The sequence below is a fragment of the Thunnus thynnus genome, chromosome 3, assembly GCF_963924715.1.
Source record: "Thunnus thynnus chromosome 3, fThuThy2.1, whole genome shotgun sequence".
Classification (NCBI taxonomy): domain Eukaryota; kingdom Metazoa; phylum Chordata; class Actinopteri; order Scombriformes; family Scombridae; genus Thunnus; species Thunnus thynnus.
Window position 1 is genome coordinate 500,325 of NC_089519.1, and position 26,945 is coordinate 527,269.

Below are 26,945 nucleotides of genomic sequence, written 5' to 3' on the forward strand. Positions count from 1 at the left end.
TGACTGGCTACCTGACAACATTCAAACTATAACAGTAAATGTGAGATCTGGTTGCAGCCATGACGAGGTGATGTGGAATATGTTTTAATGTGAGAGCTGACAGGACGTTCTCGTGCACACGGCTTTGTGTGAAAGTCCTCCTGAGGATGAAGCTGAACATTGTAATATTCCCATCAGGATATTATCCAGCTTTATCCTGTAGGGAAGGCAATTCTGTCTAATCCTAATACATGTGGACGTCCTGTTGGCTTATACAAAGAAGTGAAACACGGTGCTACTGAGTTAAAGATGTGAGTAATGTCTACCTCTGTTTGTATTTAATCCTCACAGAGGACCAGCTGCCCTCGGGGTTCCCCACCATAGATATGGGTCCCCAGCTGAAAGTGGTCGAGCGTTCTCGGACCGCCACCATGCTTTGTGCTGCTAGCGGCAACCCTGACCCGGAAATTACCTGGTTCAAGGATTTCTTGCCGGTCAACACATCCAATAACAACGGACGAATCAAGCAGCTCCGCTCAGGTAACCAATAAGTTTATCCTTCACTTCTTTTCTTTCTCCTTCAATCCCGGCTTTTATTTCCACCTTAAGATTTTCCCTCCTACTTTGCTTTTATCCCTCTTTCAATATCCCCTCCCTCTTATCCCCCCTCTGTCCTTTACCCCTCCCCAACCCATTTTTTTTATATTTCTGTTCCTACAAAGCTTCTGTTATTCTTGCCCTCGTTCACCCCTTCCTTATTTCTGTTCCACACCCCTCCTGCCATGGTTACTGGCTGTGTTTCTCAAATGCCCCTCTCTGCTGCTGCTGTGGTATGAGTTGACTGTGAATAGTTGCCAACCCTTCTAAACTCTTCAAGGCCTTTTAAAAGTGAACTCAGCGCCTCCCAACTTTCTCCGCTTTTCTCCCAAACTCTCTGAGGTCTTCCCGTGCAAATCACCATTACGAAGGCTTTAATTTCTCACTTGCTAAAAAAAAAAAACATTATAAAATATTTCTAACAACACGCACCAGTGCGCTACTTGTCTATTCATATCTCAACACATTTTTCTGCTGACAGAAGTTGAAAGGTAAAGCCAGGTGATGGTGGCATGCACTGAGAGAATGTCCTCTCTCTGATAGCTCACTGCTGTGACTAAACAAGCATATAACCTTTTTTTTCCTTATTTTTTATAAAGTGTCTTGCGTGGGGGTGGAATGGACATTGAATCCACATTATCTGAGGGAAAACATGGACAGAAATTGTTAAATTCAAAGACAAATTACTTGGAAAAACACACAGAGAATAAATTCTGCTCCACTCTCTTTTTTTTTCTAAAGCCACAGTAGTGTAACTTGTCGTAGCTTCCCCCCTCCCTCTCTCAGTCCCTCTCAACTCTGGACCCAAAACCCTTTTCTTGTGATTAGACACCCAACTCTCTGGCTTCTTTATGGAAAACAACCTTTTTGCTTCTATCCCAGTTTTGTTTTTTGTTGTTTTTTAATTATCTGGCTCAACCCTCAACTTCCTGCTCAGACTTTAATCTTTATTTCACTAAAACAGAATTTGTTACAATGCTTAAGATGTAAAATATTTGGTATGTTAGTCTTTTTTTTTCAATGTGATGAATACAGAATAGTTGACTTTTACGATTCTTTCAAGCAAAAAGTTGTGTGTAGTATGTAATCAATATCCTTGACTCTTTTTTTGGAGTTCCAGTGCTTTTCAAGGTGTTTCTACAACTCCTCTGTGTAACCAATGGTCCCATTATAATGCCATGTCTATGCTGTTTCTTTTCTCTTTGTATCTTTTTAACCACAGAGTCCTTTGGTAAGTGCTTCTGTTCAGAGGCCCACACCCTCACTGTCCACTCTTCTATATACTGTATTCACTAATGTTGCTACTGTTGCTGCTGCTGCTGCTCACCTTTACAATGTTGAGGTGTTATTAAAATGCATGGCATGCATTTTACTAACAGCCACACTGGACACACACACAGATTCAATGTACCAAAGATGCACACACAGAAACAAAGACAAGACACACAGCGATTTGACAATAAGCCTGCAGGCATCCATACATTGTCTTGGTTAAAGTAACATTCAAAGTAATATACAGTACACACACATGAACACGCACACACATAAACACTGACACGTATCTCTGTCACCCTAGACGTAGCTGGCCTCACCCTCACCTGTGCACCTGCAGCCTCTCCACACCCAAAGACTTATAATAACTTTCTCCTCACACTCACCTATTTACTTTTCCACTCCTTCACTTATTCAATTATTCTTCCCCTCACTCACTCACTCACTCTGTCATTCACTCACCCACTTACTCTCTTCTCCGCTCTGCTGTATAGAGTTACTGGTCAATAAGCCATCAACTGAAGATGGCTGTTAGGTAGGCCTCTAGTGGAGCCACTGGAAGGAAATCAATGGCTACCAGGCTTCAGGCTTCTAGACACTGTCTGTAGAGTACAGTGTAGTATTTATATCTAGCTAACCTGGTTACTACTGCATACAAGCAGTGGACTGATTGTGGACAGTTGTAGTTTTTTACATCAGTATAACAGACAACAGACAAGTTTGGCAATTAAAGAAAAAATCCACCTTTCAACACTCTTAAACTGTTATATTCATATTTAATATTTAAAATTAACAGTGAATTATTTCCATTTGACCTTCACTTTAGTCAGATTTCCTTCATTTCCCACAATGCCGTTCAACCAATACTTGAGAATATGTCTTGGATATTTATACATATCTAATGTGTGTGTGATCTATAGCTAAGACAACAAAATCAGACTTAAACCTCTTTAGACTGGAAAAGTCAATTAGTTGATTAACATCAAATTAATTAGCAACAATTTTGATAATTGAATAAATTCTGAACATTCTGTGTTTTCAGCTTCTTCAATGTGTGTTTTCTCTCTCATCTTTAGCCTTTAACCATGTTGATGGCCCATGATTGATTGATTAATTAATCACAAAAATAATCTAGAGATTAATTAATAATGAAAATTACTCAACACCTCTTACAGAAGACGTAACATTTCTCTTGGCTGTGTTCTGGCCTGTGTGGTTGCTACTATTAGCAGATGGAAGTCTGAACAGTTTGACTTTTCCTTTGAGTCTGGGAGCTGAGACACCAACATGACATTTCCTACTGATGTTTGAGATTGAGAGAGATTGTTGAACATTTCTCTGCTATCAGACTCGGTCGTAGTCGCGCTGCAGAGATTTTGACGTGATGTCACATCGTCTACCTTTTGCCAGTTATTGGGGAGAAACACATACAACACCAGGAGTGTTGGAGGGTGGATTTTTCCTGAAGGAACAGATGTACCTAATACATTTGCACACCATTCTACTAGCAGGATTAGACCTGGTTTTGATCCACATGGGGGACAAGTGCAGGTTAAGACTCAGCATTAAGTGTACTTAGAATCCCAGATGAGTGCAGGGCAGACACTACCCTCCTCCTACAGCCACATCTGCCCCTGTTGCAAGTCAATGAAGTCAAATCAATGAGCCATCTCCTTATAGCTCTGTCACTGTCTGTCACTCTGTCTATCTAGTATCTGTCTTTCTCTTCTCAGGCTTTATTTATTCTGTCTTTTTCTTTTTTGCCTCTCTTCCTCTCGCTCTCTAAGAATCTATATTTTGAGTCTTTCTCTCTAATTTGATTCTTCTCCTTTACAAGTTACTCCCCCAGTTCCCTTCTTTCAGTATCCCTCCCTGCCTTATCCCCTCTCCCCCTTCTGTGGTATACTAACATTTTCTTCTTCTTCTCCTTCTCTAATCTCGTGCATTCATTGCCCACTCAGGTGGCACGCCCATACGAGGTAAGACTGCTGGGAGGACCAACATGACACAGTGGCCTGATTCCATTCCAGCCCCCGGTTCCTACTTGTCTCGTAGATCTGAAAAACAGCTCTGGATGGGTTAATCAATATGGCTTCAGTCCAAGACTGGAGACTCATGCTGTATTGGTAAAACTCATCCAGCTGCCTCAGATCTGCAGTAGGTGCGAGGGGGGGGGGATTGGAATTGAGCAAGCAATTCATTATACTATGACTTTTAATCACCTCCCCTTTTCTCGTCTTTCATCCTCTCTGCATCCTTTCATTTTTCCATCTCAGCCTCAACGTTCAGTCTATAATACAGAACCCATAGCCTCCCTCCTCTCCATGTTGTGATCTCTCTTCTGTAGCCATCACTTTAACATCATGTAGCTACTTTGTTTTCAGTCTAAAGCATGATGTGTTTATAGCTCGGGTTTATTTCTTTCTTGCTTAGTTTGAGGTGATAAAGCATTCTCTCACTTTTACTTCTGTTTGTTTGCTTCTTTAAGTTTTTTGTGACCTGATTTTCTTTCATTTTTTCTCTTTTTTTTTTTCTTGTTTTTTTTTGGGTCTTGACCTGAGCTCGACCCGCCTCTCCTTCTACCTTGTCTATATTTGCCCAATCAAACGTCCCAGTTTTGTTTTCCCTCCCAGCTGTTATTCGCTCAGCCTGAAAAGTCCAGATGGCGACGACTCAGACACACTTGCAGACATTAGTGTGCTCACACACAAACGTGCACACGCACACACACACACATTTCCTCATGACTTTTTTACCATTACTTTCTCTTTTCTCTCTCATTACTGATAAAAAGCCCCAAACAACCACTTTTTTGATAAAGTTTTTATGGGCGCTTTTTTGCCTTACCACACCATCTTTAAAGAACCTCTGGTTGACTTTTTTGACAGTTTTTCTACTTTCAGGGAGCGAGAAAGCGTCGGTCCCTTCCCAAGGCTTTGCGTATGTCGTTCTTTTTTTTTTATCTGTTGGCCTTGATGGAGGTCAGTTGATGTCTTTACCTCCTTATTGGGTGTGTTTTTAATGACATCACACTCCTGATCCCACTGGTGGATCTGAAAAAGGTTGGGGATATCTTATTGCCGTGGCGACAGCTTTGTCACGTTTTATCCTTGCAAAGTGAAACATGATTTGCTCCCTAATATAACTGCATCTCAATTTTCAGCAAAGAGTTTTCAAAATACTGGATTTGTGACTGGATTTCTCAACATTTTGGCTGCTTGTTTTATTTGTTTCTGCCTTTGCATGAAGAACATTCTCCGTTTTTGTAGACTTTGTATCAGTGCATTTTTTTGTTTTTGTTTTTGTTTTCCTCCCATTTCTTAATCAGGAAGCTGACCCTTGTTTTGGGCAGATTTTTGCTGACACTGGTAGAAACTTGTTAATGTCTCCTTATTGATTTGGCTTTTTTTTTAGTACCTCAGAGTTCAGTTTTTGCTGAAAAAGCCCTCAGACTCATTTACCCTTAATGCAGCTCTTACCATTTCTATGTTAATAAATAATGCACTATACCCAATTATCTGACATCTTTTGTTTGATCACTCTCTCTTCTATCTTTCTGTGTGACTCTCTCTCCTCCTCTCTCTTTTTTCTGCTCCTCCTCTCCATCCCTCCATCCATCCAGGTGCGCTCCAGATAGAGATGAGTGAAGAGTCAGACCAGGGGAAGTATGAGTGTGTTGCCACCAACAGCGATGGGACACGCTATTCCACCCCGGCTAATCTATATGTCAGAGGTAAGAGAGGGGGATAAAAACCAAAGAGCCAGGGCAGCACTTAGATTTAAAGGTATACCACAATTCAAAGTTGCCCCCCCACAACCCTAAGAGACTCATAAGAGAGAGAGAGCAGCGGTGGTCGAGCGAGCTAGAGAGTGACTGAAGAGAGTGAGTGGCAGTGGCAAGAAGGAAGCCATGATCAGAGTAATAAAACGTTCAGTTTCTGATTGTTCTGAAGCACAAATAAACACGCCTCCTCTCTGCTCTGCATGTGTGTGTGTCAGTCAAACAGAGACGCTGCACACAGCAGAGGAAAGAAACAGAGAAGCAGGAAAACACCGAGTCGACTAAAAGCACAGAGAGATCCCAACCTCACAGCCCAAACTTTCACAAAATAATAACTTACAGGCAGAAGGTGTAGCGTCTTCAGATAAATACACCACCACACACGTCTAGTAAATGATGATTAACAGGGATTATTTTTGTTTGGGTGAAATCCTGCATAGTATACCTTTAAGGATCACATTGGAAATGGATGTGCAGATATTGGGACGTCTATTCCAAGAAGATACATAAGGTTTTTACATCTTCTGTTAGGAATGTGCGTCCATCATATTAATGTGATCATGCTATTAAACCTGCTGTGTTATATAATTCTTTGCTGTAGAGCCATAAAACAGGATGGTTTGAAAAATGAGAGCTTCTTTACATCAGTTAAGGCAGCGCTGAATGTTTCACTCAGGCTATTAATCTCTCTGCCCTCACTTCTTAGCCTTTAGACCCCAGAGAAAAACCAAATCATTGTCTGGTTAAGACTTGTGTTTCTCCCCAAATCTGACAGGCATCTCACCTCCTCAGGCTCTGTCTCTTACTCTTTGCTCCTTCAACACACACACATACACATACGCACCAAATGTTTAAATCTTGGAGACATTTTTATTCCCGGGGCCTTTTGCTCTGTTGTCTGCCCACCTCCCCCCCCCCCCCCCTCCCCCCCCTTCCCCTCCTCCTCAAAAAAGGCTTTAAACAGTGTAGCATGCTTTTCTGACTCCAACAAGGCTCCAGGGGATATGTAACAAACACACACACACACACAACTGGATGCTCACATATAAACACACATCTATGTCATACACTAAAAAAACATATATAAACACATGTGCACGTACGTACACACAGATGGGCAGACGTACAGCCCAGAGTCAGTGATGTGCGTCTAACAGTGCTTGCAGGGCCAGTAAAATGTTGCGGTGCTGCTCAGTGAGTGTTTGACAGGCGGTCTATGGAGACAGCCAGCAGTGGAGCCTTAAACAGGAAGGCTTTCACCAACACACCGGCCGTCTGTGGCTTCTGGGTTGTTTTTTTCTCTCCTTGTTTCTTTCTCTTTCTTCTTTTTTCTTTTAAGCTTTTCTTCTGTTTGTTGCCACCTTGCCATGCTCTTTTGTCTAACTTGTTTTCTCTCCCTGTCTCCTGTCTCTTCTCTGATATTTTCCATTTTCCTCTCTTTTTTCTCCTCCTCCTCCTCCTGCCGCGCTCTGTCCCACCTCCCTCTGCAGAGCTGAGAGAAGGTTGGTACAGTAACGACTGTGTGGCTGTTTTGAGTCTCTCTCGAGTATTTCATTTCTTCCATTAAACTGCCATTTGTGTTTGTGTGTCTGGGTTGTTTTATGTGCTGCACTGAAGGTTTAAACCTGCCTGTACAGTTTACTCCTTTGAGATATACTGTACCCTGTGTTCTTTTTATCTCTTTTTTTTTTCCCTGTGAGTGCATGTGTGTTTGCTGTGAGGTTTTTTTTGGGTGTGTGTCTGTGTGTGTGAGTATCTTTTGTGTTTCAGTTCATAAAATATTTAATAGAGCACACCTATAAACACCATGAATAAAACATTTTGATATCACATGCGCCCTAGTGGTGATGTACCAGACTGTCTGAATGCTTGCAGTCTTCTCTGTATGCCATAAAACTTCATCTGAGAGCACATGGCACAACCAAAAAATATATCATCCTACAGTGTCTATACCCTGATTGTTATCCACTGTGCTGCACTTTATGAAACAACACATTCATGAATTTCTAATGGTCCCTGTCCTCCCGCCTTCCTGCTTTTATTGCTATCTGGTCCAGTACGTCGCGTCCCCCCTCGCTTCTCCATACCCCCGGCGGACAGTGAGATCATGCCGGGGGGGAACGTCAACATCACCTGCGTGGCGGTGGGCTCTCCTATGCCGTACGTGAAGTGGATGCTGGGAGCCGAAGATCTGACGCCCGAGGATGACATGCCCATCGGTCGCAATGTCCTCGAACTGACCGACGTGCGCCAGTCCAACAATTACACTTGTGTCGCCATGTCAACGCTTGGCGTGATTGAGGCGGTGGCGCAGATCATCGTGAAAGGTGAGTTTGACCTCGCCTCTAGTCAGACTCTGGTTCTCTTTGTGAACTGAAACACGTCCATACAGAGTCAGAACTGTAAGTTACTTTACCAGTGAGGAAAGTGACGTCCACCACATGGAGTCAAATAATTATAGATAACAATTAAATATAATCCTTGAAATAAGAATGAAAGAATATTTTGTTTCTTACATATGTTAAAAAAAGAATAAAGTGTCCTACTGACATCCAGTTGTAGTATGTATATAAACCACATGAAGAGTTTAGTTTTGAAGTCGCCTCTCTTGGAAAACTGGATTTTTTCTTGATTTCGCCTTTTGACGGTGGTTTTCTGTCCTCAGCTTCATATTTAGTAAAACATCGTTATTTTTCTGTTTTCTGGTAATTTTCTATGTTTTAATAAGCAGTTGGTGTTCACTGTCTATTCAGTTTAAATTTGTTGGTATACATAGTTTATAATTTGGATGAAATAAAGGGCTTGTTGAAACTATCTTTGATGTGACTGATTATATTCAGGTTATTAAACTATGAGAGCAGAGTGATGGTGTGAATCTGAGTCATCATCAGATTATTGTTTCTCCTTCAGCTCTTCCGAAGGCTCCTGGCACCCCAGTGGTGACGGAGAGAACTGCAACAAGCATTACTCTCACCTGGGACTCTGGGAACCCCGAACCTGTCTCCTACTATATCATACAGGTGAGTGACAGACTCACAAGCACACATTTAGTACCAGTGTAACCACATGGGCACGCAGGTTTCTGAGATACAGAACATAAGATGGCTAAAGCTGCGCTGGATTTTTATATAAACATAAAATCTTATGAAGAGCCTAAATCAGTAAGTAGGGCTGCAAAAGAAAAGGACTTCCTGTCTCTCTTGATAGCAATAAACTCACCAAATTGCTTAAATGAAATCTGGTGTCTTCTGAGTTCTCTCTGAAACACAAGCTGCTTTAACAGCAGTGACTGAATGCTCCATTCACAGAACACAGGAAACTTACATTAGATATGTGGTGTATATATTTTGGTGTAAATCATGGTTATTTTTCTGTGTGCCAGTGTGTATAGAGCTGCTATAGAGCTGCTTCTCTACAGAGTTGACTAATGCAGCCTTAAATCTGTACATTCTTCCTCTCTTGCTTCCTCCAGCACCGTGCCAAAGGCTCTGAGGACCCCTATAAAGAGATTGATGGCATTGCCACGACGCGCTACAGCGTAGGCGGCCTCAGCCCTTACTCCCACTATGACTTCCGGGTGGCAGCTGTTAACACCATTGGCCAGGGCCCCTCCAGCGAGGTGGTTGAGGCCCGCACAGCCGAGCAGGCCCCCTCCTCCCCTCCCCGACAGGTCAGGCTGAAGCCTTGAAGGGTTGAGCTAAGTTATAAAAAGGTTTTACAGTGAATTTATATCTTTTATGTAGGTATTAAAGGATGTCATTTTGATCGTTTATGAAAAAGAAGTTGACGTTAATTGTTGTGATAGTTCTTTTAAAATACCTTTATCTGAACCTTGATCCTTATACAGGATGATTCATGTTACTCTGACATAGCAGAGTGTTTTCAAAAACTAGTCTCCAAGTTGCTGCTAGTTCTCAATGAAGTAAATCTACTTTCTTCAAGCCCAGATTCAACAAAGCTTATTCCAGTGAAATTACATCCAATCTTATCTCAGTGCATCGTTGCATAAGTTCTACGTGTCTGCCCTGCAGGTCAGAGGTCGTATGCTGAGCACCACAACAGCAATCATCCACTGGGATGAGCCGGAGGAACCTAACGGACAAGTTGTGGGCTACAGAGTCTACTACACCTCAGACAACACGCTGCCAGTCAACCAGGTTTGTACCTGCATGGTTTTGCTTAATCTGCTTTTTATTGATCACAGGTTACTGATAACTAATGAGATGACTAATGAGTGTGCATCTGTGTGTCTACATGCATTCATGCGTTGCGTTGTGTATTTGTGTTGTGCAGTGGGAGAAGCAGATGGTGCGCAGCGCCAACTTCATCACCATCCAGGGTTTGACTCCCAACAAGACTTATTATATCAGAGTGTTGGCCTTCACCTCCGTAGGAGACGGTCCTCTGTCCCAGGACCTGCAGATCATAGCCAAGACTGGAGGTAAGACACAGCAGGTGAAGGAAGGATGTCAGCTTCTGGAAAGCAAATATCTTACCTTGTTCTTACTTATCCTGTTCGTCCTCAACTCTGTAGTTCCATCCCAACCTTCAGAATTTAAGGGTGAGGCCAAGTCTGAGACCAGTATCCTGTTGTCCTGGGTGGCCCCACCCCAGGGCGGCCCCGACAACCAGATCACAGGATATGAGCTGGTTTACCGACGAGCTGACGAAACAGAGGAGGTAAGAATGAAAGAAGGGACAGAAGGCGAGAGCTGAGAGGATTCGCTCAAATACAGATTAATATCAGCACCCAAACTTTATCCATAAAAGGGCACTTTTTTCATAATGTCATGCAGGAAACTGTAGTCTGAGCTTTTTATGTGCCTTCTCACATGTTGTCTTCATGTCCCCTCAGAAGAAAGTGAGCTTTGAGCCGACCACTTCCTACCTGTTGAAGAACCTGAAGCCTTTCTCCACCTACACCTTCCAGCTGGCTGCCAGGAGCAAACATGGAATTGGTGCATATACCAACGAAGTGTCCATCGACACGCCACAGACGCGTAGGTCCAACTGCACGCACTGCTGCGTATGAATGTGTGTGTGTGTGTGTGAATGTGTGCGCATTTGCGAAAGAGAGAGCGAGAGAGAAACGGGTTTCAATTTTGACAATGCAAAAATGAGAATAAACACAAAAACAGCACAAACAAACAGTAAAAACAACAGTATTTGATAACATTTGTCTTTTTTGCATTGTCACAAAGGGGCCGTTGTTAATTCAGACTTTAAATGACCTCAGATTGGATATTTCAACACCAAATAACTAAACTGTGATTTCCAGGCAGCTCACTGATGATTGGCAGCAAACTAAAAATATTGCAGTTGTTGTTCTATCAATCTGAGGTCTGTAAGAGATTCAATAAGAACAAGGTAAGAAGGCAGAGGTTTATAGGTAGAGGTGAGAACTCCATCATGGATCAAGCGCTCAGGCTTGGCTAGGCTGTAAGGACAAGTAAGTTATGGGCAGGTATGTTTGTGTGTTTAAGCTCTAGTCAGTGTTTTTGTGTTGCATCTCTTTTAAGTCATTCACTCGTTTTCATGAATCAAACATTTCTATCAAACAGACGTTGACACCCATCATTCAGTATCTTTGTTCAGTCATCTTGCTCTGTAGTCAGAGGGTCATTCTTTTGAAGAGCTTCTGTTCTCCAGTGTTTTGTTTTCATTTTATGTTTCTTTGTCTTTTGTTCTCTGTCTCTCGTCTGCTCAATCTCATCCCCATTCCTCCACGGCAAACCTCACTTCCTCACCTCTCCACCCACCAATAACAACTCGCACACATGACCAAATTACATTTACCCAAACAATCCCTACTGTACTTCTTCAAAACTGGCCAATCAGTTCCTTCAGCACCTCCCCAGGACATCACGTGCACCAGTCCCAGTTCTACCAGCATCCTGGTAAGTTGGGCACCACCTCCTCTGGAGTTTCAGAACGGCATCATTACAGGATACTCCATCCAGTACTCCACCACCGAGGGCAACAAAACGTCAAAAAGAATTGATGGAATTCATCCGGAAAGTTCTCCGTATCTCTTGGAAAACCTAGAGAAATGGACTGAGTATGGCATAACGGTCCGGGCGCAGACGGAAGCCGGAGACGGACCGGAAAGTTTACAGCTGCTTATCCGCACCGAGGAAGATGGTATGTTCCCAAACAAACCTCAATGCCTGTCTTAGGATGATCCGCCCCACTAACAATGCCTACCTCCTATCTCACTAACATACTACTAATGAGCTCAAAGCACCCTAAACTCACAGAGAGTTTCTTCCACTGGCCAGTAAAGGCATTTTGTCTATCCTTGAGCTGCAAGCTAAACGGATGAAGCATTTAAGAGCCGCTGTCAAACCCTCCAGTTTTGAAAACCTCTCCTTTGTTCCTTCAAAACCACCAGAACCGGAAAACTCCTCCTGCTATTCCCTCACCGCTGCTTTCTCTTGTCAACACAGCCCCTTTTTTCTCCAGCAGCCGTTTTATCCACTTTTTTACCAGCCTCTTTTTTTCCGCATTTTTCCCTTTCTTCTTAAATCCCCTATTTTTTTGGGATAAGGGATGGTTGGGATTTCCCTGTCTTAGAATAACAGTATCCCTCACTAACAATACCAAGACAAACCCTCTGGCTGTAGCCGTACCTCAGCCTTTCCTCACCTCGGCCTTTCTTTCTGACCGCCTGCCCTTCCACCTCCTCTCCACCTCCCAGACAACTATCTGAATATCTTTAAGACAACTTTTATCACTGTAATTTGTTGTGTCTAGATCGATATGTGATATATTAATACTTTATATTCTATTCTCCCGCTGAGAACTCCAGCTGAGTGCTTATGTGTGGGTCAGTCAGATAGCAAGAGGTGGCTGGAGGTTTTTATTTTTTCTTTTCTTTTTGGGAGAAGTGTAGTTCTTGGCAGCACCAGAGAGGTTTTTCTTGATAACAGTATTTTCTTTTTGACTGCCTGCCACTGTTTATCTGCCCCTGGCAACAAATCCTTTTCTATCTGCCATTCTTATCTTTCTCTACATTTGCTTCTTATCCTCCACTGCTTTTTTCCTCCATGTTTTTCCTCAAGCACTCTCATTTTTTACTATTTTGACTTTTTTCCCAGACATCAGAGAAGTTTTAGATTTTTTGGAGAGTTGTATTTTTACATTTTTCAACTTTTGAGTAGTTTTTTATCTGCCCCTGAAACTTATCAATTTTTTATTGAAAAAAAATAATAAATAAACTTAATAAACTTTCACTTAAAGTGAAGGCCTTTACTTGAGAGGTTTGAGTGCCCATCATCTGTGACCCTTGACCTCTATCCCAAAATGCATTTTTAGTTCCAAGCGGTCCTCCGCGAGGGGTGGAGGCGGAGACTGTGAACGCCTCGGCCATTAGGGTGAAATGGCGAGCACCGGCACCCGAACGGCAGCACGGTCAGATCCGAGGCTACCAAGTCCACTATGTGAGGATGAACTACGGCGAGCCTCAGGGTCAACCCTTCATCAAGGACATCCTCATAGAGGACTCACAGGTAACAACACCAGACCTGATAATAAGGCCCTATCTATCTAAACCTGTCTGTTACCTCTGATGATAAAAGATGGTTCATACTAGTGAAGCTTTTCAAATCACAACCAAAATATTAACAATTGTGTGTTTGTCTCTTCCTTTTTCTCTTTACCGTTCCATCGTTCAGTGGGAATATGATGATTCGACTGAATATGTGAGTAGACCTGTCTTTAAGCTGTTTATTTAATAATAATAATAATAATAATAATAATAATAATAACAAAGCATGGAGAGTAGATGAGTCATATTTATGAGATTGTAGCTTTAAAATCTCCCAGGACCTAAGTGAGGGCTTAAAACCCAGCAGGAGGTGCTTTTTTCATCTCTGCATAGTGCGTTCTCCAGGATTTTTAATAAAAGACCCTGAAAAACACACCGATAACTGATGATATGAGTTATTTGTAGGTATTGATAAAATACTGTGATTATTGATGCTTTCCACAGTCCAGGAAATGAAGGAAATATTATGCTGTGTTTAGATGATGAACCACATTTTGAACTCTAATGAGATCATTTGATGTAGTTTGATTTACACGTCCCAGAGCAGGAGGCAGGTGAACAATGAAAGAAGAAAAAAATAACTTCAAAATGATTTTTTCTGAGAAAATGATTGTATGTGTAGAAAAACCTGAGTAAGAATGTGTAGTTGAAGAGTCCCAGATCAGTGGAGCTGCTCCTTTATGACTGCTCCCAGACTTTTTGATGAAACTAAACCCTTACTCATTGCCTTAAGGGCACATAGAAAGTAGTTGCCTTTGCAGAGCTTTGCAGTTGACCATGCTTTGTGTTTTTCTGCAGGAGGTAGTTCTTGGAGATCTGAAGGCAGACACTTCCTACTCTGTATCAGTAGGGGCTTACACCGCCAAGGGCGATGGTGCTCGTAGCAAAGCTGTTTCTGTCTGCACCGCCCTACCGTGTAAGTAAAAAGACATCCGTTAATAGAAACATACAGAAAAACATAAGACTACAATAACACACACACACACTCACATAAGCAGTAATGATCTTTGAGACTACTAGCGTCACTAATGATCATTAGAGGCTATTAAATCACTGAAGTGCTTTATGTCTCACTCTGCCACACCTTGCTATGCCAGTTAGAAGCCAGTCACTTGCTGCCATATTAATCATATTTTGCAGTTTTGCTTGAGGTTATGAATAATGTGCTTTGCAATTATCTTCTAATTATCATTTTCTTTTCACCTCTCTCTCTCTCTCTCTCTCTCTCTCTCTCTCTCTCTCTCTCTCTCTCTCTCCTGCTTTCACTATATCTCTCTTTCTAGTGCCTGAGAAGCCCAAACTGATGGTGAGTGCAACTGATTCAGGCACAGCTGTGCTTCAGTGGTACCCGCCTCCCAACCCACCCACCCCACTTCTGGGTTACCGCCTCACCTTCGGCCGCGTTGATGTCCTTCCCTTTACGGTGGTGGAGTTCCCCACCAAGGAGAATCGCTACACCGCCCAGGACATCCACAAGGGAGCCAACTACGTATTCAGACTCTCTTCCCGTAATAAGATGGGCTATGGAGAGGAGGCAGTGAAGGAGGTGACTACTCCAGAAGATGCCCCAAGTGGATACCCAGAAAATATTATCTCAGAGGAGGCTTCTGCCAGCTCCCTCCGGCTGGCATGGAAATCAGTCCCACTAATTGAGCAAAATGGGAAAATCGTGAAGTACTCAGTGCTGTACAAAGATATAAACAGTCGAGGAAATGCTTCGGAAGTTGTGGTGCCCGCTCCAGGGTCGAGTGTTTTGTTGGAGGCTCTGAGTGCCGATACTGTGTATGATGTCAGGGTGTGCGCGTTCACAGCTGTCGGCCCCGGGCCGTACAGCCCCAGCGTCCAGTTTAGGACGCAGCGGCTAGATCAAGGTAGGACTCACGCTCACTTTCTAACAAGCCATCTTCATTACTCAGGATGCAAGATGCACTTCCATACAGCACATTTGTGCATATATCATGCACACTAACTCCCACATGCACACACACACTCAGACACACAACTGGTGACAACATCCTAAGTGTCATTTTTCGTTGTCTTGTCACTGTAGTCTTAGACCCAACGTCCTTTTCTCAAAGCAAGGTAAGAGTCTTGGGTCTTGGGCGAGTATCTCTGTCCAGTCACACTGACTGTGTGTTGATCAGAGCAGATAGCTAGCTTGAGACTGGTACTAGAGAATGAGACACAGGTAAGGCCGTTACCTTTGATTCAGTAGAGAGATCAGTTGAGACTGTGGAATCAAATTCACATTTATTTGTTTGTTTTCTTTCTTTTTTCTGTTTTGTACCTTAGTTTTTGCCACCAACTTCAGAGTAAAGGCTGCTATGAAGAACTCTGTTCTGCTGTCCTGGGAGATCCGAGACAAGAACCCCGCCCAGCCTTTCACTGTAAGTAGATTTACTTGTTACTGTATTAAAAGTATGGCCAGATCTCAAATAGCAGCAAGTAGTGCAGAACAAATAAAAGCACATCCTGAAGTCCTGTATTAGTGTTTAAGGCTCTTTATGCCCCTTAAAGAGGCTTCTATGAAACAGGGGAAATCAAAAATAATGGCTCATCTTTAATAATAGCCTGTCTCAAATATGTCTGCTTCCCCTTTGTTGAAGTAAATAAAAGCATGACTGCTGTGCTGTATTCTGGGTTTCAGCCCATATGTGCAATTCAACTCTGAAACAATGTGACCCACCCCCATGTCCAGATTCTGTATGGAAAGGGCCAGTCTGTGGAGGTGGACGGGAAGCAGACTCAGAAGCTGATCACCGGCTTGGAGCCTGACACCCAGTACTCCTTTCTGCTCACTAACCGGGCCAACAGCGCCGGGGGCCTGCAGCACCGTGTCACCGCCACCACCGCCCCAGACATCCTGAAAACCAAACCCACCGTGGTGGGAAAGACTAACGCTGACGGCATGGTGACTGTGCAGCTGCCGTCTGTGCAGACCACAGCTAAAGTCAGGTACTGAGGAAAATTAGAGTGACGGGTTTTTGTAATAATGTTGAAGAATTTGTTAATTTTAATGAATAGATGTGGGTGTCTTAATGGTAACCTGTGCAGAATTTGCTCCAGTTCAGTTCATGTCAAATGAATTGTTTCTACAGACCCTGTGAGGTAATTTCAGTCTTTCCTCTTGCTGCTGCTTTTCATTTATTGGTCTATCAGGAGGGATTTCTCTGTCTCGGAATTGGCAGCAAAGCAAGTCTGAGAACTCCCACACTAGGCCAAATGAAAGCACAAAGCTCATAATCTCATCTGCTTTTTGTAACCAAGAACAAATATAGATGCCGAGTGGATGCAGTCGTTAGTATTCATCTGTAAAGCACAGTATGAATCACTCCAGTGCTACTCACATCCTCCAAGAACCCTTTTCCTGTACTTTCTTCCTGTCACTTTGGGTTTTTGAGTCCCAAACAGCATTTTGTCCTTTTAGCGTCTACAGACACGAGTCTATCTCAGCTTCATCTGAAATAGTGACTTGTGACCAGCTGGATGTTGAATTTAGTGATAATAATAAAACACACAATCAGCAATTTTAAAACTTGATTTGCTCTTTGGAGATTTCTACTTTGATGAACTTATCTGCTACTGTCCTCTCAGATTCAAGCATATATTCTTTTTTATCTTGCTTGCTATTTGAGCTTCAGAGCTTCTCTCTACTGTATCTCAGCATAGTGTATGTTTAAGTGTAAGCGTGGAGCAGTGGAGTGACTCATCTACTGGGGGACACATGGATGATTTTAGTGCGGGTGCTTCTGGTCTGACTGCTACTGAAAAACTCCTCGACTCCAATGATGTTTTTGTTTTTCTTCTCACATTCAGACAAGGCCTCCTCTACCAAAAGCCACCACACGGTTTTGATTTACAGCCACAGTGTCACAGCTGCTGCAGCAATAGACTGTGTTAATGGAACAATGTCACAGCAGCAATGTTACTTTCTCCAGAGGCTGAAATGATGAAAAAATGTCTAGTTAATAGTTGATGTTTCTGTAAGCCTGAAACCCAGTGCATGCTGTGTTTCAATGCTGTGTTTCAATGCTGTGTTTCAATGCTGTGTTTCAATGCTGTGTTTCAATGCTGTGTTTCAATGCTGTGTTTCAGGGGTTACTATGTGGTGGTCGTACCACTGAAGAAGCAGCGAGGAGGAAAGTTCCTGAATCCGTGGGAGGAGCCTGACCAGATGAACCTGGATGAGGTGAGAATGCAGCAGACAGGTGATGATAGCAAATAGCTAATAAATAGCTTTTTATAAGATAATACTGATGTTTAAGGTGATGCTCGTTAGGGTGATGGTGATGAGGAGGTATTGGCCTCGTGCTGATAATAATAAACAATGTAAATATTTATCTTATTGTATCTTATTATGTGAAGTGGACAACGAGGCCCATCCTCTATCTGAAGAATACTTTCACGTGTCATTTCCCATAATTCCACTTTCTGCCTTTTCCTAAAGACTTCATCACCTCATTACACTGTTCTGAAAGCACATTCATGTGTATGAGATTAGTTTCAATTGAGTTTTTATGGTGCCCACTGTCTCAGTGGATAAACGTGGCAGCAATTCAGTTGATGATGAAGACTTTGACTTTGGGCCTTTGATGTTACACGTTTGAACTGCTGAACATTATAAATAATTGTTGCCTGTTCTTCCTCCTTTTTTATCCTTTTTCATCTCTTTCTGTCAAACTCTGTGCTTCCTTCGTTTGGAATTTCTTTTACTCTGTCCTCCGTGTTTATCTCCGTCCATCCTTCCTCCATTTTCTTCCATTTCAGCTCCTGAAAGAGATCAACCGGACCAGTGTCAGTCGCGCCCTCCGCATCCGCAGACAGGCTGGCCAATCAGATCCCAGGGCTTATGTGACTGCTCACTTTAAAACCCTCCCCCTGGAGTTCACGCTCGGCGACGGGCGGAACTACGGAGACTTCCGCAACCGTCCGCTCCAGAACGGACAGGAATACGTGTTCTTTGTGCTGGCGCTGCTCGACCTCTCTGAGAATGTGAGTAAAAACACACAAACCATCCAAAAAGCAGTTTCTGAGTGTCTGAGTGTGAATGTGTAACAAATAAATGTTTTCCTCCAGACCATGTTCGCCACCAGCCCTTATTCTGACCCCGTGACCTCATCGGATGTGGATCCTCAGCCAATAGTTGACGAGGAGGAGGGGCTGCTGTGGGTGGTCGGGCCTGTGCTGGCTGTCATCTTCATCGTCTGCATTGTGATTGCCATTCTCCTCTTCAAGAGGTAAGAAGAGGAGGGGTGAAAGATTCTGAGTTTTTATGAATATGAGAAAAGAAAAATCATTTAAAGGCAGCTTTGATAGAGCAAGATCATAAAAAACATGTCGGTGCTGCTTTAGATGAGTTAGTCATTCATCTCTCAGATAGGTAAACACAATTTATAATTCATTGTATTAGCAATCTGGACTGTTATATAATTACATCTAAACTTGTTACTAAATCCAAAAGCTTTTGTCTTTTACTCAGAGCGCAGCTGAGTTTTAGTAAAAGCCCAGTTGGTTCATTATGTGTCTCCATTATTTATTGGAGCATACACGAAACTAACATTAAGTTATATTTATTGCTCTTCTGCACTGCTTTAGGGGAGACAATTAACATCCCAATCTGTTCGTCTGTTATCTTAATCATGGCTGAGTTTAGCTCACAACTTCTCACAGAAATTGAAATGTGTGTTCTCTGTAATCTGTTTGTAAATCTATGTACAGGGAGAAAACTTAGCTAACACAACGGATGGAGGCTTAGATAACATTATCACAAATTAGCATTATTCATGATAATCATCTGCTCTCCTGGCTAGAGCTGTGTTAATGCACATGAATAAGTGCTGTGACTGATGTGGCATCGCAAAATTATTAACCGTGATGGTAATAATCTCAAGTTCATAAACCCTGGAGAGTAACCTGTGGTCATCTTCAGCCATTAATGTCCTTCTTGTAGTTTGGGGAGCGTTTGGTGGCATTTTTCCAGTATGTTATTTTGTGGTAGATGTCACATGGTCTTGTGAGAAAACAGCGGATTCGTTTTTGTCGTTTTGCTCTACAGTCGCCATTTATCTTTGTGCCTACAGGAGGTGCTGTTTTACACATCTAACATAGTAATAAATGTCCCAGGAAGAGAAAACAGAATGATGAATTCAGCATTGCTTAAGTCCCTGATGTTTTTTTTATTGGACACTAATGTTATTCATCCTTGTCTGTCCCTTTATCTGCTCTTCTCTCTGTCTGGATCCAGCAAACCTGACAGGTAAACAATCTCTACCTATTACCATCTCCTCTGTCCTGCAGGGGCATTTTCTTTGAAAAGCCTTTAGCAATAATGCGTTAGATAATAGATCCCATTAGACTTAGGATGCTCTGATGTTTATTTGATGATTGCACGTTAACCTACAGAGTACTGGATCAATTGAGCACTGAAAGTTGTTCAGTTTATCCAATTTACTGGATAAAGACGTGGGCACAAAAGAAGAATGTAAATATTCAGAGTAGGGAACAAAAAAAGTCAAAACGCATTGAAAATCTGAGAATATATGTCACTTTGAACTCCTGTGAGCAGACACCCACCACCATTCAGACAATGAGCCAGTCATTAACATGTAAAAAGCTGCAATATTAAATCAGCAGTCAACCGAAGCTCTGGCAGAATTTAAAACAAAAATTTTCAGGGAATTACAACTATGCCTGTAAATGCCCAAGGAGCGATTTCATGTGGATTTTCTCGGAAATTTAACACTCGCATTAGTCTGGATTTAGCTTTTTTTTTCCATGCAGCGATTGGTACGCCAGGTTGAGGTGTATTTAATCGGTGTGTGCTGGTGTGTTGTGCCAGGAAAAGGGCTGAAGCAGAGGGCAGGAAGGGCAGTTTTCCCTGCAGCAAAGCCATGTCGTCACACCATCCCACTGATCCCGTGGAGCTACGCAGAATCAACTTCCAGACTCCAGGTACACTGGACACACTGAACACTCACACACACACACACACACACAAACACCATGTGTAGTCGGGCGGATGATTTCCTACGTATTAGCTGTGTTTGTATTGATAAGATTAACCTCGTTGTTGTTTCCTTTACAGCCTACCGTGTATCAGTGTACCGCGGTTATCGCCGTCTGTCAAGTTAGTCGGTCTCAGTCTGCCGTAGATCTTCTTCTCTTTCTGCTCTCATTCTTTTTCTTTCTTCTCATCTTTCTTTTCCATTTTCATGCTCACTAACCTTCCATTCCACGTAGGATGAAGCTGCTTGAATTGACAACATTTCATCAAAATGCCTCTGGAACACTTCTTTAAAAATCTAAATTTTTTTTTTTTCATGCTAAATTTTTAACCGCCTGTGTCATAGTCTTTTTTTATCTTCACCAGCAGTGTGCATATACTCTGAGGACATGTTATTGTGCCTCAGTAACTTTCAGAACACGCACATTGTTCTTTCCGTCTGCCTGGAGAGAAAATGGTCACTTAACAAAAAACACTTCCATTTGCTTCCTCCGCTGACCATGGACAGAACACTAAACAACACCTCCTCTGAGAATCCTAACTCTTAACATTTTCCTCCAAAAGACTTTAATCGTATACGTATCGAAACGGCCTCTTTTTCTATTTCTGTGCTCGGCAGGCATGGCGAGTCACCCGCCCGTCCCCATCTCCGAGCTGGCAGATCACATTGAGCGCCTCAAGGCGAACGACAATCTCAAGTTCTCTCAAGAGTACGAGGTAGGAATGCTGATTATCTGTCCCTGAAAATCTTTAACTTGAGAAATTAATCTGGTTTTGATACAGTCTCACACATGTTTATCGTTGACTCGTCATTTTTTTTTTGCTCAGTTTCAATGACAAGCTCTGTAGATTGCGCCTCACATCGTCTACAGTCAAGTTACATTTTGATTCGTCTTCATAGAACGATACAAGATAAAGCATATTTTCCTCTTTCTACTGTCATGTTATCATCTATACAAATATAAGAGGGAAATTGAAATTGCAAGCTCAAAGAGAGTTTGCTTACAGCCAGATGGTTATCAAGCCCTAATTTCTACGCTCTAGTGGAGAAACAGAGATAGACATAAAGAGACTGCAGACTCACCAAGAGATACAGAAAGCAAGTGTTCTCTGCAAAAAAAAAAAAAAAAAAAAGACGCTTCTTGATTAGTTTCCTTCAACTTGCAGCACAGTTAATGTGGAACAAAAAAAAGGCAACTGCTTGGAGATAACAATTTGCCCGAACTAAATATTTCCCAACATGCTGTCTGTGTAGCTCTAGCATTACAATGAGCTCCACAGAGAGCTATTAAAGGAGTCAAAATGTTTTCTTTTACTCATAAAAAAATCTGTTTAGACCGACGGCCTCTGGGTGAAGAAGGAGACATAAAGCTCTAATTGGCTACCACAAGAGAGAGACAAATTGCGTATGACAGAGATCCGTATACAGAGGAAGACAAGGACACATTATGAAAAGAGTAGAAAAACAGAGCAATGATGTTTTAGGGAGAAAAGCAATGGTAGAGAGGATAAAGGAGGGTGGAAGAGACAGTGAGGGAGAAGCCGTATGTAATTGTGGTGTGAGTTGGAACCACTCTGTTGAGCCTCACATTCTCTCTGCATGACTGTGTGCTTTGTTCGGTACTGAACCCTTAACGAGGGAACGAGAGAGATGGATGGAGGAGGGATTGAGGGAGAGAGAGAGAGGCCAGAAATGATTGCGGTGTAATAATCAGACACACATGATGTTGGGCAGTGCGCAGAAAGCAGTCTCTCACGCACACACATGCGCATGCACACACATATATTCATCCAGTACCACTCCTGTCCATTTTTTCCCCCCAACCAAACCATAATTATGTGTCGTAAAATATTCAGAATTGCTAAATTGCTCTGGCTCTCTCCTCTTCGTCCCTCTCCATTGACAGCCCCATAATGACCTCATGTCTGCCTCTCCCAGCTAACAGCAATGGTTACACTGTAATTACCCTCCAGGAACTTAATGTGTTGGTCTAACACAACCATCCTTTCTCTCCCAGAGGAATTTATTGCGCTTGTATCATCTTTCTCTGGTAGCTAGTTTTTCATTTGAAAGTGGGAAAGTCCCTACATCGTTATTGTTTCTTGAAATGGGATATAGTATTTGCCTCTGTTCCTGTCCAAGTTCAATAATACCTTGTTAATTTTCAATTTGTACTTGGATTATAATGGTGTGGTTTTGCTTCAGCAATGCTGGACAATGCTTGTAAGCTCAAATTCATGAAGCTGTCCAATTCTTGCCCCTCCAGATGCCAATTTCAGCATTTTGAGGCACATTCTGGGACATAACAATATCCATGCCAATACTCTATTTGAAGTGGCAATGCTTATATTTTCTGTATGATGTTGTTAAATAATCAGATGGAATATTAAGTAAAGCAGCAGTAAGTCATGTCTTACTGTCATCGGCCCTATCATACACGTCAAAATATAATATCACTGGGACACCATATGAAAGAATGACCGTTTGAAAACCAATAATCTACATTTTTAAACCAAAACATTTAAACTAAAATCTTTTTGGAAAATAAAATCAGCATGTAAACACTGACCAAAACACCCTTCATTGATTAAGTGGATAATATGGCGAGTCTGTCTACATCAGTCATTTTCTGTTGATGTTTGTTGTTTACTCTTTACTTCTGTGTCCTCAGTCTGTCGACCCCGGTCAGCAGTTCACATGGGAGAACTCCAACTTAGAGGTCAACAAACCAAAGAACCGCTACGCTAACGTCATTGCCTATGATCACTCCAGGGTTATACTCTCCAGTATTGAGGGTAAGACAAGCTGCCAGTGTGTGTGTGTGTGTGTGTGTGTGTGTGTGTGTGTGTGTGTGTGTGTGTGTGTGTGTGTGTGTGTGTGTGTGTGTGAGGCCATTTTTAGGGAATGAGGGCATTTTGGTCTCTTCCTCACTTCTCCAAAAGGCTGTTTTAGGTTTATGACTTTCAGGCATCGTCTCTATATAAAGATGGACGTAGCGAGGTGTGACATCACCCGTTGGTTTACATTGGAGCCGGTTTGAAGCACAGAGTTGCTGCTTATTTTCAGCGCCATCCTTTCCATTTGGAGCCAGTGCTCTGAAAACACGCCCGGCCTCCTGGGAACACTTGAACTAGCGTTAGCTACATTCGCTAAATTGTGCTAACAGGGCAGGTATCATAATCAAGTAACGTTAAACTTACCGAAATATTGCAGCAGGTGAACCAGCTGTCAATCACAGCTGTCAATCACAGCTGTCAATCACAGCTGTCAATCACAGCTGTCAATCAACGTCCACACGACAGACATCAAAGCCTTCAAATCTTAATAACGGAGCAATAATTTCCAAAATGTTCACCAGCACACCTATTAGAGCCTGAATTCAGCGACTGACTCGTTGAAAGACATTACTGAGTACTATATATATACTTAGTATTTCTAGAGAGAAGTTGGTGCTTCTTGAATGGGAGTTTTTTGGAAACAGGGATTTTTTGGAGCCAGCATCTAGCGGCCATCGCTGGCATTGCAGTTTAAGGTCATTTCACATTGGCTTCAGCCTCAAGCTGTAGTAGGCACGTAGTTGTGATGATCATTATGTCAATGAGAGTCGTCACTAGTATGGATGTACATACTGTACATGTGTGTTTGAGGCGTGTTGTATCTGTGTGTGTGTGTGTGTGTGTGTGTGGAAGGACGGGATAATAATGATCCGAAGATGCATTTCATCTCCAGTTCTCAAGCAACACATACAAAGCGTGATGCTTGCATCAGATAGAGCTGCCTATTTGGCACCACATCATGCAATTGATATGGTCTCTCACTTGACCATTTCACAGTGTGTGAAGATAAATTAGGTTCACACTTTACATACAGCCTATTTGCTGATATATTTTTATGATGTCCATTTTACGGAATTTGGTCTCTTTGAAGGATCTATAATGAGAAGGAAAAAAAATAGTCTGAGCCCTGTTCTCAGTGTGCATTTTGAAGCACACTCACCCACCTCAGCCGGGAAAGACCTGAGGCAGAGAAACTGGCAGCTCCAATGTGCAGAGAGGGAGGCAGTGGGAGGCCAAGCCCAAACAGATGAGCCTTATCTGGGCAGAGCATGTGTGAGCAGCCCTTCCACCCCCGCCTGTCCTGGAGCCCTGGCTGTCTGTCTTTCTTTCAGCTTAGAAAACACATATACACTTGAGCATTTCCAAACACACACACACACACATATACTCTACTATAGATTTAAAGCACATGCACTGGATGTGCACAGTTACAGATATGCACTTCTGCTCCCACACAGACACACACTCCCTGCCAAGCCAGTGTAGCCACCAAGTGACTAGAAGTGAGTGTGTTTGTTTTATCTGCACAATGCTTCTGCTGTAGTCCCCTGCAATAAAGTTGTAGCACATCAAAGCATTTAGCCAAGCTGTCTTTGAAAGAATGAGCTTGATAAACATATGTTAGAAGCTCTTCTTACCGTCAGTCCCCATCCCATTTAAAATAAGTTGTATAAACACCCCTTACTCCGCTGTCATTTCAATGTGTTTGTGTGTGTGTCTGTGGTGCGTGTGTGTGTGCGATAGTGGCTTGGGGTTTTACGACTGTACAAGACCGAGTCGTAGCTGTGCTCGTAAAATAAGCTGCTAGAGGAGAATCAGCTGCAGGAGTTTCTTCCTCTCAGGATTCTCCGGTTTGCTCGTTGACTTCTGTCTTTTTTACTGTAAACGTAAACTGCTATCAGAAGACTCGAAAGGAGTTTTGTGTCCCACTTCGGCAGAATCGGGTCACGACTGAATGTAGGCGTGCATGTTTGTGTGTGTGTCTGTGTGTGTACTTTGGTGCTTTGGTGTATGTGTGCATGTTTGAGCTGTGACTCAGTGATTTTTGGGATTATGGTATTAGGCCCCAGATGAGCAGGACTGATCCTAAATCAAACACACACAGACGGTCTCTCACATCACGCACACACATACACACACACACATACACACAATCCCTTCCAGGACAAGCAGTGTCAGCCGAGTCTTACACAGAGGCGGCCTTACAGTCATATTGCCATTCAAAGCGACACATCCAGAGTATACTCAGATTAGGCACATGATCGTCTTAGCATGTATTATAAAACAAGACGGCTGAACAATCCAACACCAAAGGACGCTGGGTCCTGTGAAAACATTAATCTCCCTGCTATGACCTCAGATGATCCACACCCTTTATTACTGGGACATAAAACTGCTTTCATGGCAGCAGACTTTAAATAATCCATATAGATTATTTCACAGTGAATCAGAATAAGAATCGGGTTCATCTGCAAAGAAAATTACACCATAAAATGTTACTGTGTGATGAGTGCAGAGACGTGCAGCCCTAATGCCATTCATCATACACATGATGCAGTGGACAAACATGAAAGAATGCAGAGTATTTCAGCATCAGTGGCATCAATCTGTTCATCCATCTGTTCCCATCTGTTTGTCCCTCCCTGTCTCCACCACTACAACTCTTCACTATTCATTCTCCTCCTCCACCCTCCATAACGTCTCCTCTGTCCTTATTATGCAGGTGTCCCCGGCAGTGACTACATCAACGCTAACTATATCGATGGCTACCGCCGTCAGAATGCCTATATCGCCACTCAGGGCTCCCTTCCTGAGACCTTCGGGGACTTCTGGAGGATGGTCTGGGAGCAGCATACAGCCAACATCATCATGATGACCAAGCTGGAAGAGAAGTCACGGGTAAGAAAGAGGGGAGGGAATAACAATCGAAGTTTGGGATAGACAGGATAGCACAGTCCTAAGCTGACCAACAGAAGAGAAGGGGAATAAAGTACAATCAGACAGAAGAGGAAGCAGTAGGATGGGATAGGTCACTTTGGGAACGGGCAAGTATAATATAATGTAGTTACAACATAATGTTAAACATTCAGTTTGAGTATACTTTAGGGTTGCGCCCACAACGGTCAGTGCAGTTTGGGTCACAGTTCAACAAACGTTAGCTTTCAGCGCTCCCCTGTTCCGCTCAGCGCACCACAGCCGTCCGCACAGAGAGGCGCTCGCAAAAGCTGTTCTTCAGCTATAATGTGAAAAGTCCTTTAGAGGGATGAGGTTTAAATTAAAGACGTTAGGCTAGAGGTGAGTAGGCTGTGAGAGGGTAGAATATGTTTGGGTATGTTTGGTTTTCACAACAGTGAAGAGAGATAGAGGACTGACAAGGGCAGAGCAGGACGTTCATTTTTTAGGATATTTAGGATATTTTAGGATTGTGAGAGGACAGAAGAGCCAGGATACAGGACGTCATGTAGTATAAAAATAGTTTCTAGAATAAAGTAACAAGCAGCCATCATCATTATGATGATAAAGCTAAAGGTGCCATGGCTAAGTGAGAGGATCACAGTAAGGGAGATAAGGGTCAGGATGCAGAACAGCATAAGGTGGCATGTAGTTGATCAGAATAGAACACAGTAGAATAGAATCGAGTAGAACCTGAGGGAATTACAAGCAGCTAAATTGGGATAGGTAATGAATTAGAAAATCATTTTGCTCCGAGGCATTTCGCCGTTGTTAACAGAATACGCGCTTGAGTAAAAATCCAATGTAATGAGAATGTCATGTAAGAATAAAATGAACAAGAATGGCTTGAGGTATGAATCACGATTAAGTGCTAACCAATTATGTCCAGAGCCCTGTTCAGAAAATGATCCTTTCCTCTCATCTGTGCTTCTTTTCCTATTAACCTGTGCCTTGTGTTAAAACTCTGTTTCCTTTTC

The 26,945-nt window shown here is 42.6% G+C and overlaps 1 protein-coding gene across 3 annotated transcripts in view; it reads left to right on the plus strand.

The window, feature by feature from the left end:
- The window catches only part of ptprdb (protein tyrosine phosphatase receptor type Db), a 151,176-nt gene that overhangs the window by 109,927 nt on the left and 14,304 nt on the right, over positions 1–26,945 (plus strand). Inside the window, exons 9-31 of one of the 3 annotated variants that reach the window (XM_067578525.1) lie at positions 331–519; positions 5,471–5,581; positions 7,687–7,956; positions 8,540–8,649; positions 9,102–9,299; positions 9,661–9,786; positions 9,923–10,070; positions 10,164–10,309; positions 10,485–10,629; positions 11,468–11,770; positions 12,944–13,137; positions 13,303–13,329; positions 13,974–14,091; positions 14,459–15,046; positions 15,468–15,562; positions 15,874–16,130; positions 17,271–17,364; positions 17,943–18,167; positions 18,252–18,412; positions 20,014–20,126; positions 20,798–20,895; positions 22,851–22,974; positions 25,739–25,914. In XM_067578525.1, the coding sequence (XP_067434626.1) occupies positions 331–519; positions 5,471–5,581; positions 7,687–7,956; positions 8,540–8,649; positions 9,102–9,299; positions 9,661–9,786; positions 9,923–10,070; positions 10,164–10,309; positions 10,485–10,629; positions 11,468–11,770; positions 12,944–13,137; positions 13,303–13,329; positions 13,974–14,091; positions 14,459–15,046; positions 15,468–15,562; positions 15,874–16,130; positions 17,271–17,364; positions 17,943–18,167; positions 18,252–18,412; positions 20,014–20,126; positions 20,798–20,895; positions 22,851–22,974; positions 25,739–25,914 (4,016 nt within the window). The remainder of the gene's footprint in view (positions 1–330; positions 520–5,470; positions 5,582–7,686; positions 7,957–8,539; positions 8,650–9,101; positions 9,300–9,660; positions 9,787–9,922; positions 10,071–10,163; positions 10,310–10,484; positions 10,630–11,467; positions 11,771–12,943; positions 13,138–13,302; positions 13,330–13,973; positions 14,092–14,458; positions 15,047–15,467; positions 15,563–15,873; positions 16,131–17,270; positions 17,365–17,942; positions 18,168–18,251; positions 18,413–20,013; positions 20,127–20,797; positions 20,896–22,850; positions 22,975–25,738; positions 25,915–26,945) is intronic. The other 2 variants (XM_067578531.1, XM_067578539.1) reach the window with 2 other exon arrangements.